General features: G+C 47.7%; 1 protein-coding gene and 1 non-coding gene across 2 annotated transcripts; both read right to left on the bottom strand.

Annotated features, from left to right (window-relative positions):
- Positions 1–2,014: 2,014 nt before the first annotated feature.
- On the bottom strand, positions 2,015–2,088 carry trnat-ugu (transfer RNA threonine (anticodon UGU)). The gene has a single exon. It is a non-coding gene; the product is annotated as a tRNA-Thr (tRNA).
- A 365-nt stretch (positions 2,089–2,453) lies between these two features.
- LOC137314486 (zinc finger protein 84-like) lies at positions 2,454–7,071 on the bottom strand (the record flags this gene model as incomplete). Its single annotated transcript, XM_067979810.1, has 1 exon — positions 2,454–7,071. A coding segment is annotated over one exon (1,522 nt), but the record flags the coding sequence as incomplete, so codon positions are not given.
- Between the last annotated feature and the right edge of the window lie 5,852 nt (positions 7,072–12,923).

Below are 12,923 nucleotides of genomic sequence, written 5' to 3'. Positions count from 1 at the left end.
CGGGACTTTTGATCTTGAGCTGCGGTTCAAACTTTTGCGAAGAGGGAAAGGAAGTCCCCAAATCACTCCACCTGAATCTGAAGCGCTTTCGGAAGAAATTCAGTTCAAACAATCAGGACTTTAAAGGCACCTCAATGACCTGCACTTTCATTGATCGAGCTTTCTTTGCAATTGCATTCGACCTTGAAACCGCTCTGGGTTTTCATCTCACTGAAGCAGAGTGTGGCCGCTCTGTATCTGTGAGCATGTTGGTGACGAGTTTCGCTCTGATATTGGTCGCTTTCAATTTTGAAAAGTTCACCAAGCTCAGGGAAAAGAAACCGAGAATCAAATTGTCCCTGTAAGTGATGAATTGAAGGGATTGGTGCTCCAAGCAGATCTGGAAAATTCACAGTGCGGTCGCTCAGGAATTCCAAATCCACCCTCTCGCCACTCGGCGATCATATTAACTGAGCTTTACTCTGGCCCAGTGACACCGCGCTGAAATCGAGTATTTCTCCGGCACGTTTCTCTTAACTTCACAGTTGCTGGTTTAAGAGTGAAGACCGGCTCGTTGGATTTTCACTCCTGCAAGTTTCAACCATTCATTTTGGAAAAGTAAACTGACAGTAGACAGCTGTTCTATTGGTCACTGCAATCAAAAAGCTCAGCTCAATGAGTTACTGGTTCAGTGGGTGACTTCTTCACCTGTCTCGGTGGTGCTATCGGTTGGCGCAAAAGTTTGATGTTTCGAGCCCTAATTTTATTTTCCCTCAGGATTCATCACCTCAAAGTTCCAGGGTTTCAATGTGTGTTTTGTCTGCAAGAAAATGTACCATGATCATTGCCGGCTGAGCAGGGCTGATATTCCACCATTTACCCTGTTGTCGGAGAGCAGGCACATGAATCATATAAAGGAATGGAACATTGGCTTCACGGAAATCACAATTCATAACCCATTTATTTTAAGCGGGTTTATTTTAAATGAGTCAACGCCTGCCTTAAATGGTAGACTCAGGACAGTCACACAAACAGGTTAAATCTTCATAGAATAATTACCACGGTCATTTTTAGACTGGACGCCGCACGGTGACTTTGCTGTCAGTGAAGAGAGACGAGAAAGACCAAAGTGCCGTTTGCCCCTCTCAGTGTGGCCCTGAAGGACTGTGTCCAGGCTGAAGTTCTGTTCCCACCGGACGATCCTCCCCCCAGATTGTCCTTTCTGAGCTCCAGTCAGGTGATGCTAAACACTCAGGTGGGAAAGACCAAAATCTACAACAAGGTGATTAAAACAAAGCTGATTTATTTAACAGATATCCAGAATATTAAACTCCAACCCAGTTATAGGGCTTATTAACATCAGGAGAAACAAACCCCAACTGTCAGAATGAACATGGTTCAGTCCTGGATGGGATTAACAGCAGAATCCAACCCCTGTAGTCACTTTTGAACTCCCTGGTGTCTCAGTACGTGTGATGACTGAGTGAATCCCTTCCCACACACGGAATCATAGAATCAGAGAAAGCTACAGCACAAGAGGAAGCCATTCGGCCCATCGTGTCTGTGAGGGCCGAAAAAGAGCTATCCAGCTTAATCCCACTTTCCAGGGCTTGGTCCGTTGCCCTATAGGTTACGGCACTTCAAATGCACATCCATGCACTTTTGAAATGAGTTGAGGTTTTCTGCCTCGACCACCCTTTCAGACAGTGAGTTCCAGACCCCGACCACCCTGTCCGCTTCTGTGTATCCTCGAACTTTATCACTGTTATCCGGAGGTCGAGGAGACAACCATTCGCTCCTCAATGACATAAATCGTGAATTATACCCTGACCCCGACGAGCCCAGAAACAAGAATGTGTCCTTAAATTAAAGTGTTACAGACACATTCTATGAGAGGTCTGTCTGTGCGATGAAATGGTGTTTTTGAACAGTCATTCTGATATCGGTTTCCTCCTCAAACCTCAACAAATACCAATTCCAAAGTGTGACTTTGTCGCTGAATTCCACAAATTAGGTAAAAATAATAAGTTACACAAAACACTGCTGGGAGTTGAACCCAGGATCGCCTGTTTACAAGACAGATGCTTTAACCAACTAAACCACAGCACCAATTCACAGCACCTGTTCCCCACCTCGTCTCACTAATATCGATCAGTGACACGTTACTGTCTGTTCGAGGCACAGACCGTTTTATCTTTGTCTGTTTCCCTTGTCCGTTTACCTGTGCATCCTGATACTGCCTGCATTTCTCGCTGTGTTTATCTTTGTGTATCCATCAGTGTGTTGATACACAGATGTTTCTTACATTAAATAAATTCAGGGTTCAGACAATTCTCGCTCTGACATTGGAGAACTATTGAGCTGAACTTTACAGCGAAGTCTTGTTTATTGTGGTGCTGAAACGAAAAACCCGAAGAGGTCCAAAAAGGGAAAAGGAGAAAAAACTTGTGAGGGAAAATAACGACAACAATCAAGGTATTTACAGGTATATTAAGAGAAAGAAGGGTGACTAAGAGTAATGTGGGCCCCTTAAAGACAGATGGAGGGGATATTGTAATTGAAAATCAGGAAATGGCAGAGTTGCTAAATATTTACTTTGCATCGGTCTTCATAGAAAAGGATGAGGCGAACATAGCAGAGAGACGAGGAAAACTGTAAATAAATCAAGGGGATTCAGTGCAAATAAGATAATGGCGATGGAGAAAATAATGAGATTGAAGATTGTCAAATCTCCAGGACCTGATGTTTACCATCCCAGGGGAATAAGAGGAATAGGTAAGGAACTTGTACATGCTTACTCATGATCGATCAAAACTCTCTTGATTCAGGAATTGTTGCTTTAATTGAAACATTGTCAATGTCACTCCATTATTTCGGATGGGTCGGAGAGATAAAGTTGGAAATTCTAGGCCTATCAGTCTGACGCCTGTTGTGGGGAAGTTACCAGTATCCGTTATTGGGGAAAGAATGACTGAGCACTTGGATAAATATGGAGTAACCAGAGAGAGCCAGCATGGATTTGTAAAGGGGAAGTCAAGTCTAACAAAGCTCGTTGAACTTTTTGAAGATGTAACTAACGTGCTCGATAATGGAGTGTCTCTGGGTGTGAGATGGACATTGACTTCCAAAGGCATCCAATAAGGGACCACATAAGAGACTGTCAACAAAAATTAGAGTGCGTGGAATTTAAGGCAACCTATTGAAATGGGTCGGGAGTTGGTTGGAAGGTGGGAGGCAGAGGCCCGGGATAATAAGGGATGTACTCAAATTGGCCGGATGTGATTAGTTCTGGGGCATCAGCTTTTTCCGATATGTATAAATGACGGAGATGAAGGAATAGAGAGCCGAACACTCACGTTTGTCGCTGACATCGAGTTAGGAGGCGCAGTGAGTAGTGTAGATGGGAGCATAAAGTTACAAAGGGAAATTGAGAGATTCAGTGAGTTGGTAAAACTGTGTCAGATGGAGCTTACATAGAATTACATCGAATGTACATCACAGAAACAGGCAATTCGGCCCAACTAGACTATACCGGTGTTTATGCTGCAGACGAGCCTCCTCCAACCCCTCTTCATCTAACCCGATGAGCAAACTCTAATATTCCCTTCTCCTCTATGTGCTTATCCAGCTTCCCCGTAAATGCATCCATTCTATTCGCCTTAACTACTCCTTGTGGTGGCGAGTTGCACATTCTAACGCCTCTCTGGGGAAGTCTGTTTCTCTTGAATGCCAGATTGGATACATTAGTGACTGGATTATATTCATGGCCCCAATGTTTTGGAGTCCCCACTCCCACAAGTACGAACACCTTGTCGATGCCTAACCTATAAAGCCCTCACATAATCTTAAAGCCCGATATCAGGTCACCCTCAGCCTCCTCTTTTCTATACAGAAGAGCCCCAGCCTGTTCAAACTTTCAATATGGGGAAGTATAAGGTCATCTACTTTGGACGGAAGCAATATAGATCAGAGTATTTTCTAAATGGTGAGAAGCTCAGAACTATGGAGGAGCAGAGAGATTTAGGGATCGAAGTACAGAAATCACTAAAAGCCAGTGGACTGCTGAAAAAATAATTTGAAAGTCTAATGTGATGTTGGCCTTTATCTCAAGGGAGCTGGAATTCAAAGACGTGAAAATATGTTCCAGATAGAAAGCTCTGGTGAGACCCCATTTAAAGTATTGCATTCAGTTCTGGGCACACCCCTCAGGAAAGACATATTGGCCGTGGAGGGGATGCAGCGCAGTTTCACCAGAATGATACCGGGGCTAAAATGGTTACATTATGAGGACAAGTTGCGTGGACAAGGTTTGTATTTCCTCGTGTATAGAGGATTAAGTGGTGATGTAATTCAGGTGTTGAAGGTGATTCAATGATCCAATGGTGGGTGTGTGAATTGGTGCTGAATCGGTCCCCTTCAGTGAAGAGAGGGTCAGCGGGCGCCTGACAGACACGGCTCGGAACGGGACTCGCTTCTCTCCGGCGGCAGCGGCTGGTTTAGAGAGATCTCTCTGTCTGCTGCTGTTACTCCGCCTCCCGCACTCTGGGAGAACCGTGGAGGTCGGTCCTCATTTTTCTCTTATGGATCCGGCTCCATCCGTTTACTGTTGACGGGAGTGCGTCTGATACCAAGTCAGTCAGAAGCGGGTGCAAATCACAACATAGGCACAGGCCCAAGGACTGGGGACTGGTTTGATATTGGGTCCTTTTTAAGGGATAGGTTGGAGAATGTACAATAATAGTGATCAGAATTAACTTTGAAACAATGAAGTTTTTTTCAGTTATTTCCCATTTCCACCCTCACCACTTTTATACAGTAACAGGTAACAATGTTTGAGGGATGTGATGTCCAGTGTTGGTGGAATCAGTGTAATTTAACTTGATACATTGAAGAATCTCTTGTCTATCCCAGGCTCTTACCTTAGGTTTAGACCCTCACCGAGTTTAAAATTGGTCACTCACTGATATAAATAAACCAGTAACAATCCCGAAACCTCAGCGGGGATATTTGTTCCGATACTTAATGACGGTCCCAATTTCCACTGAAATTCTCGATCAGCAAATCCCAGAGGCTGTTTCGGGTTTGACAAACTGTGAAACAGATTGTTTTAAAAGCCGGAAAGAGGGAAAAACTGGTGGTTGATATGAAGTGTTATACATTATCTCTTTCTGTTTCAGATTTACAATTTCTCTTTGTGTGTTACTGACAGGAGAGGCTATAACGGAGCCCAGTGACTGGGTAACGAGCTGCACTGAGTCATTGGCCTGTGTTACAGACCGGCTCGTTGGACCTGCTCATTTCGTGAACTCGCTGGTGTCTCAGCACGTGTGATGACTGAGTGAATCCCTTCCCACACACGGAGCAGGTGAACAGTCTCTTAACCAATGGGCATGCGTTGATGTGTCAGCAGTTCATTTCTGCTTTCAAAGCTCGTCTCACAGTCACTGCATTAAAAGGTGACTCAACAGTGCGAACAAGTTAATGTTTCAGAAGGTGGGATGATCGAGTGAATCTCTTCCCACACACGGAGCAGGTGAAAAGTCTCTCCCCAGTGTGAGTGCGTCGATGTCTCAGCAGTTCGTTTCTGATTTTAAATCTCTTCCCACAGTCAGAACATTTAAAGGTCTCTCAGTGTGAACTCGCTGGTGTTTCAGCAGGGAGGATGACCAAGCGAATCCCTTCCCACACACTGAGCAGGTGAACGGCCTCTCCCCAGTGTGAGTGCGTTGGTGTGTCAGCAGATTAAATTTGCTTTTGTACCTCTTCTCACAGTCAGAACATTTAAAAGGTCTCTCATCGGAGTGAACTCGCTGGTGTCTCAGCAGGTGGGATGACCGAGTGAATCTCTTCCCACACACGGAGCAGGAGAACGGTCTCTCCCCAGTGTGAACTCGCTGGTGTTTCAGCAGGGTGGATGACCCAGTGAATCCCTTCCCAAACACAGAGCAGGAGAACGGCCTCTCCCCAGTGTGAGTGCGTTGGTGTGTCAGCAGATTAAATTTGCTTTTAAACCTCTTCTCACAGTCAGAACATTTAAAAGGTCTCTCATCGGAGTGAACTTGCTGGTGTCTCAGCAGGGTGGATGACCGAGGGAATCTCTTCTTACACACGGAGCAGGAGAACGGTCTCTCCCCAGTGTGGGTGCATTGGTGTGTCAGAAGATTACATTTGCTTTTAAACCTCTTCTCACAGTCAGAACATTTAAAAGGTCTCTCATCAGAGTGAACTCGCTGGTGTGTCAGCAGGTTGGATGACCGAGTGAATCTCTTCCCACACACGGAGCAGCTGAACGGGCTCTCCCCAGTGTGAACTCGCTGGTGTGTCAGGAGGTGGGATGACTGAGTGAATCCCTTCCCACACACGGAGCAGGTGAACGGGCTCTCCGCAGTGTGAACTCGCTGGTGTGTCAGCAGGGTGGATGACTGAGTGAATCCCTTCCCACACACAGAGCAGGTGAACGGCCTCTCCCCAGTGTGGGTACATTGGTGTGTCAGCAGATTCCTTTTGCATTTAAACCTTTTCTCACAGTCAGAACATTTAAAAGGTCTCTCCCCAGTGTGAACTCGCTGGTGTGTCTGGAGGCTGGATGACTGAGTGAATCCCTTCCCACACACGGAGCAGGTGAACGGCCTCTCCCCAGTGTGAGTGCGTTGGTGTATCAGCAGATTAATTTTGCTTTTAAACCTCATCTCACAGTCAGAACATTTAAAAGGTCTCTCATCAGAGTGAACTCGCTGGTGTGTCTGGAGGCTGGATGATAAAGTGAATCCCTTCCCACACACGGAGCAGGTGAACGGCCTCTCCCCGGTGTGAGTGCGTTGGTGTATCAGCAGATTAATTTTGCTTTTAAACCTCATCTCACAGTCAGAACATTTAAAAGGTCTCTCATCAGAGTGAACTCGCTGGTGTGTCAGGAGGTGGGATGACCGAATGAATCCCTTCCCACACACGGAGCAGGTGAACGGCCTCTCCCCAGTGTGACTGCGTCGATGAGTTTCCAGCTCTGAAGGGTAATTGAATCCCTTCCCACAGTCCCCACATTTCCACGGTTTCTCCGTGGTCCGGGTGTCCTTGTGTGTCTCCAGGTTGGACGATCAGTTGAAGCCTCGTCCACACAGAGAACACGTGGATGGTTTCTCCCCGCTGTGAACGGTGCGATGTTTTTTCAGGCTGTGAAACTGGTTAAAGCTCTTTCCACAGTCAGTGCACTGGAACACTCTCACTCGGGTGTGTGTGTCTCGGTGCTTTTCAACTCACACTGATGTTTGAAATCTTCTCCCACAGATAGAACAGACAAATGTTTCTCCTTCCACATTTAAAGGTCGATGATATTCAGGTCCTGATGAATCGAGTGACTCTGTCAGATCTTGACGTGATCTTTGATTTGAGTTTCCCTCTGCAAATCCTCCCCTGTAAAAGGAGTTTATAAAAGTTATCACTGTAATTACAGGATAGAAATTCAGATCAGATAACTCTCCTTTCTCTGGAACATTATTTCCTCTCTCATTCCTCAAAGCTGTAAATCCCCGTCCCACACACTCTCCATCCTCCCTGTGCTGAAATCCAAACCCATCGCATCATCTTTCATTGGCCCTAAACCATAAGTGAAAGGGTGAGAGAGGAATGTGAGAGTGAGTAAGAGAGTGAGTGTGGATTGGAATCAAAAATTGGCAGGCAGAACAGTAATTGAACAGTGGGAGGCCTTCAAGGAGGAGTGGGTTTGGGTACAGAGTGGACAGATTCCCACGAGGAGGAAAGGAACAGCATCCAAAGCTCGAGCTCCCTGGATGACTGAAGATATAGAGATCACCATTTCTCCTTCATTTGCAGACACTCCCTGACCGATCACCATTTCTCCTTCATTTACAGACGCTCCCTGACCGATCACCATTTCTCCTTCATTTACAGACGCTCCCTGACCGATCCCCATTTCCCCTTCATTTCCCGGCGGGTCGTGAGGGGGGGATAATGTTCACTGTTTTATATTCGGGTCTGGGGCCGCACTCGGGGTTTGTAAAGCCTGAGCCTGGGCCTGAGCCCGGACCCGGGCCCCGGGGTTTATTGAGCCTCTTGCTCCGATCCTCTGACCTGCACCGAACGCGCTCCTCCCGCAACCTCGACTGGCCGCGCATGCTCAGGACACACTGACCGATAATGAGTCACTACTGCGCCTGCGCACTGGGCTCCACTGATTCAGATAGGGCACAATCTGTACCGCGCTGCATGCTGGGTGATGCAGCCGCCATTGATGATCTTAATATCAGGCCGAAAAACAAAGACATTGGAAGCAGATAATTCAAGTGTTTAATTATAATATAAATAATTCAATCGTTCAATTCATTTCATAAATAATTGAACGGATAATTTCATTAAATAATCAATTGTTTAATTTATTACATGAACAATTAGTATTTATTTATTGTATAAATAATCATAAAAATAATTCAATAGTTTAATTCATGAAATAAATATTCCTTTGTTTAATTTATTGTATAAATAATTGTATATTTAGTTGAATTATTTATATGATGAATGAAACACTTGAATTATTTACATGATAAATTAAACAATTGTTTCTTTATGTAATAAATTTCACACTTGTATTATTTATATAATGATTTGAGCTATTGAATTATTTGTATAATAAATTAAACACTTGAATTATTTCTATCATAAATTAAACAATTGAATTATTTAGATAATCAAATGATCAATTCAATTATTTATACAATAAATTAAACAAATGTTTCTTTATATACTAAATTTAACACTTGTATTATTCATGGAATGAATTAAGCTATTGAATTATTTTTACAATAAATTAAACACTTGAATTATTCACACAATAAATTGAACAATTCATTATAAATTAAACTATTGGATTATTTATAATAAATTAGACACATGAATTATTATGTAATAAATTAAGCTGTTGAATTATTTATATAATGAATTAATGTATTGAATTATTTATATGATGAATTAATGTATTGAATTATTTATATAATATAAACTATTGAATTATTTATACAATTAGTGAACTAATTATACATTAAATTAAATAATTATTGATATAATAAATTAAACAATTGGCTTCTTTATATCATAAATTAAGCAATTGATTATTTTTATATTGAATTAAACTATTGAATTATTTAGATTACATTTTAAACAATTGAATTATTTAAATAATAAATTAAACAAAATGGCGGCCGGCGAGACACCATCTTGGACAAAATGGCAGCCAGCGCGGCCACCATTTTGGAAAAAATGGCCACCGCCGCATCATCAGATGGCGGCAAGTGGCCGGCAGAGTGCCCCCGGTGATCCCGCAGTGACCCCAGAGTGATGGCAGAGTGCAGCCGGTCAGCCCAGAGTGCAGCCGGTCAGCCCAGAGTGCAGCCGGTCAGCCCAGAGTGCAGCCAGAGCGGCGGCCTTTGTGTTTGGGCCACAACCACAACAACAACTTGTATTTATAATATATATTATCGATATATTGATAATGTATTTATATATTTCTATGTGTTATGGCACGGGGACAGCAGGGGCCACCATCTTGGAAAAAGTATGTTTCGACCACCAGCACAACAGGTCCAACGACAACAATGTCCCAGTGACCTCCCCCCCCAGTGTCCCCAGAATATCCCAGTGATCCCAGAGTAACCCAGACATTACTCACCTGGCCCCCATCGGGTCCAGGCTGCGGTGAAGGTCTCAGTCAGTCAGTCCCCAGCGGAGAGAACGATGCTTGGCCCAGGATTCCTCCTCATCCTCCTCACAAAATATCTCTTTCTGGATCATCTCCTTGCAGCATTTCTCGAAGAGATTTCTGAGGAGAGAGAGAGAGGGAATTGATTAAAATACAAAAGCAAGGGATTAAAAAGGCACAGCAAGAGCCCAGAGCTCCCTCCCTCCCTCCCACTAACTCTCTCTCTCCCTCCCTCTTGCTTCTCTCCCGAATCCAAGTTTGCAGGATTTTTCTCTGGTGCTTTGCCTCTGATTCCCCTGACAGGTGTCTGTCTGTCTGTTTGTGCTGCTCAGTGTTTGCTGCAGAGTTCAAACCTCCCCTGGGTTTGTTTTCTCTTCTGTCCCTGGGTCCCGGAGACACAATTTCTGGACTTTGTTGCAACTTCTGTTCTGTTTCTTGCCATGTGGGCTTTACTGTTTTCTCTTGTTTGAATTAGCAGCTCCCCCTCTCCCTGTTCAATCTCTCCCCCCCTCTCCCTGTTCAATCTCTCCCCCCCCTCTCCCTGTTCAATCTCTCCCCCCCCCTCTCCCTGTTCAATCTCTCCCCCCCTCTCCCTGTTCAATCTCTCCCCCCCTCTCCCTGTTCAATCTCTCCCCCCCTCTCCCTGTTCAATCTCTCCCCCCCTCTCCCTGTTCAATCTCTCCCCCCTCTCCCTGTTCAATCTCTCCCCCCCTCTCCCTGTTCAATCTCTCCCCCCTCTCCCTGTTCAATCTCTCCCCCCCTCTCCCTGTTCAATCTCTCCCCCCTCTCCCTGTTCAATCTCTCCCCCCCTCTCCCTGTTCAATCTCTCCCCCCTCTCCCTGTTCAATCTCGCCCCCCTCTCCCTGTTCAATCTCGCCCCCCTCTCCCTGTTCAATCTCGCCCCCCTCTCCCTGTTCAATCTCGCCCCCCTCTCCCTGTTCAATCTCGCCCCCCTCACCCTGTTCAATCTCTCCCCCCTATCCCTGTTCAATCTCTCCCCCCTCTCCCTGTTCAATCCCTCCCCCCTCTCCCTGTTCAATCCCTCCCCCCTCTCCCTGTTCAATCTCTCCCCCCCTCCCTGTTCAATCTCTCCCCCTCTCCCTGTTCAATCCCTCCCCCCTCTCCCTGTTCAATCTCTCCCCCCTCTCCCTGTTCAATCCCTTCCCCCTCTCCCTGTTCAATCCTCCCCCCTCTCCCTGTTCAATCTCTCCCCCCACTCCCTGTTCAATCTCTCCCCCTCTCCCTGTTCAATCCCTCCCCCCTCTCCCTGTTCAATCTCTCCCCCTCTCCCTGTTCAATCTCTCCCCCCTCTCCCTGTTCAATCTCTCCCCCCTCTCCCTGTTCAATCTCTCCCCCCTCTCCCTGTTCAATCTCTCCCCCCTCTCCCTGTTCAATCTCTCCCCCCTCTCCCTGTTCAATCTCTCCCCCCTCTCCCTGTTCAATCTCTCCCCCCTCTCCCTGTTCAATCTCTCCCCCCTCTCCCTGTTCAATCTCTCCCCCCGCTCCCTGTTCAATCTCTCCCCCCTCTCCCTGTTCAATCTCTCCCCCCTCTCCCTGTTCAATCTCTCCCCCCTCTCCCTGTTCAATCTCTCCCTCCTCTCCCTGTTCAATCCCTCGAGAAAGGGAGAGAGGGCGAGAAAGAGAGAGAGGGCGAGAAAGAGAGAGAGGGGGAGAAAGAGAGAGGGCGAGAGAGAGAGAGAGGGCGAGAAAGAGAGAGAGAGGGCGAGAAAGAGAGAGAGGGCGAGAAAGAGAGAGAGGGGGAGAAAGAGAGAGAGGGCGAGAAAGGGAGAGAGGGCGAGAAAGAGAGAGAGGGCGAGAAAGAGAGGGAGGGCGAGAAAGAGAGAGAGGGCGAGAAAGGGAGAGAGGGCGAGAAAGAGAGAGAGGGCGAGAAAGAGAGGGAGGGCGAGAAAGAGAGAGAGGGCGAGAAAGGGAGAGGGCGAGAGAGAGAGAGAGGGGGAGAAAGAGAGAGAGGGGGGAAAGAGAGAGGGCGAGAGAGAGAGAGAGGGCGAGAAAGAGAGAGAGAGGGCGAGAAAGGGGGAGAGGGCGAGAAAGAGAGAGAGGGCGAGAAAGAGAGAGAGGGCGAGAAAGAGAGAGAGGGCGAGAGAGAGAGAGAGGGCGAGAAAGAGAGAGAGGGGGAGAAGAGAGAGGGCGAGAGAGAGAGAGAGGGCGAGAAAGAGAGAGAGAGGGCGAGAGAGAGAGAGAGGGCGAGAAAGAGAGAGAGGGGGAGAAAGAGAGAGAGGGGGAGAAAGAGAGAGGGCGAGAGAGAGAGAGGGCGAGAAAGAGAGAGAGAGGGCGAGAAAGGGGGAGAGGGAGAGAGAGGGAGAGAGGGCGAGAAAGGGGGAGAGGGCGAGAAAGGGGGAGAGGGCGAGAAAGGGAGAGAGGGCGAGAAAGGGAGAGAGGGCGAGAAAGGGAGAGAGGGCGAGAAAGGGAGAGAGGGCGAGAAAGGGAGAGAGGGGGAGAAAGGGAGAGAGGGCGAGAAAGGGAGAGAGGGCGAGAAAGGGAGAGAGAGGGAGAGAGGGAGAGAGGGAGAGAGGGCGAGAGAGGGAGAGAGGGAGAGAGGGCGAGAGAGGGCGAGAGAGGGCGAGAGAGGGAGAGAGAGGGGGAGAGAGGGAGAGAGAGGGAGAGAGAGGGAGAGAGGGCGAGAAAGGGGGAGAGAGGGCGAGAGAGGGAGAGAGGGCGAGAGAGGGGCGAGAGAGGGAGAGAGAGGGAGAGAGAGGGAGAGAGAGGGGGAGAGAGGGAGAGAGAGGGAGAGAGAGGAGAGAGAGGGAGAGAGAGGGCGAGAAAGGGGAGAGGGCGAGAAAGGGGGAGAGGGCGAGAAAGGGGGAGAGGGCGAGAAAGGGGGAGAGGGCGAGAAAGGGAGAGAGGGCGAGAAAGGGAGAGAGGGCCGAGAAAGGGAGAGAGGGCGAGACAGGGAGAGAGGGAGAGAGAGGGCGAGAGAGGGCGAGAGAGGGAGAGAGGGCGAGAGAGGGAGAGAGGGCGAGAGAGGGCGAGAGAGGGAGAGAGGGAGAGAGGGAGAGAGAGGGAGAGAGGGCGAGAGAGGGCGAGAGAGGGAGAGAGAGGGAGAGAGGGCGAGAGAGGGAGAGAGGGCGCGAGAGGGCGAGAGAGGGCGAGAGAGGGCGAGAGGGCGAGAGAGGGCGAGAGAGGGAGAGAGAGGGAGAGAGAGGGCGAGAGAGGGCGAGAGAGGGAGAGAGGGCGAGAGAGGGCGAGAGAGGGCGAGAGAGGGAGAGAGGGCGAG

Source organism: Heptranchias perlo, unplaced genomic scaffold, assembly GCF_035084215.1.
Source record: "Heptranchias perlo isolate sHepPer1 unplaced genomic scaffold, sHepPer1.hap1 HAP1_SCAFFOLD_513, whole genome shotgun sequence".
Lineage (NCBI taxonomy): Eukaryota > Metazoa > Chordata > Chondrichthyes > Hexanchiformes > Hexanchidae > Heptranchias > Heptranchias perlo.
The sequence above is the reverse complement of the archived record's forward strand: the minus strand, read 5'-3'. Positions and strand labels throughout refer to the sequence as shown.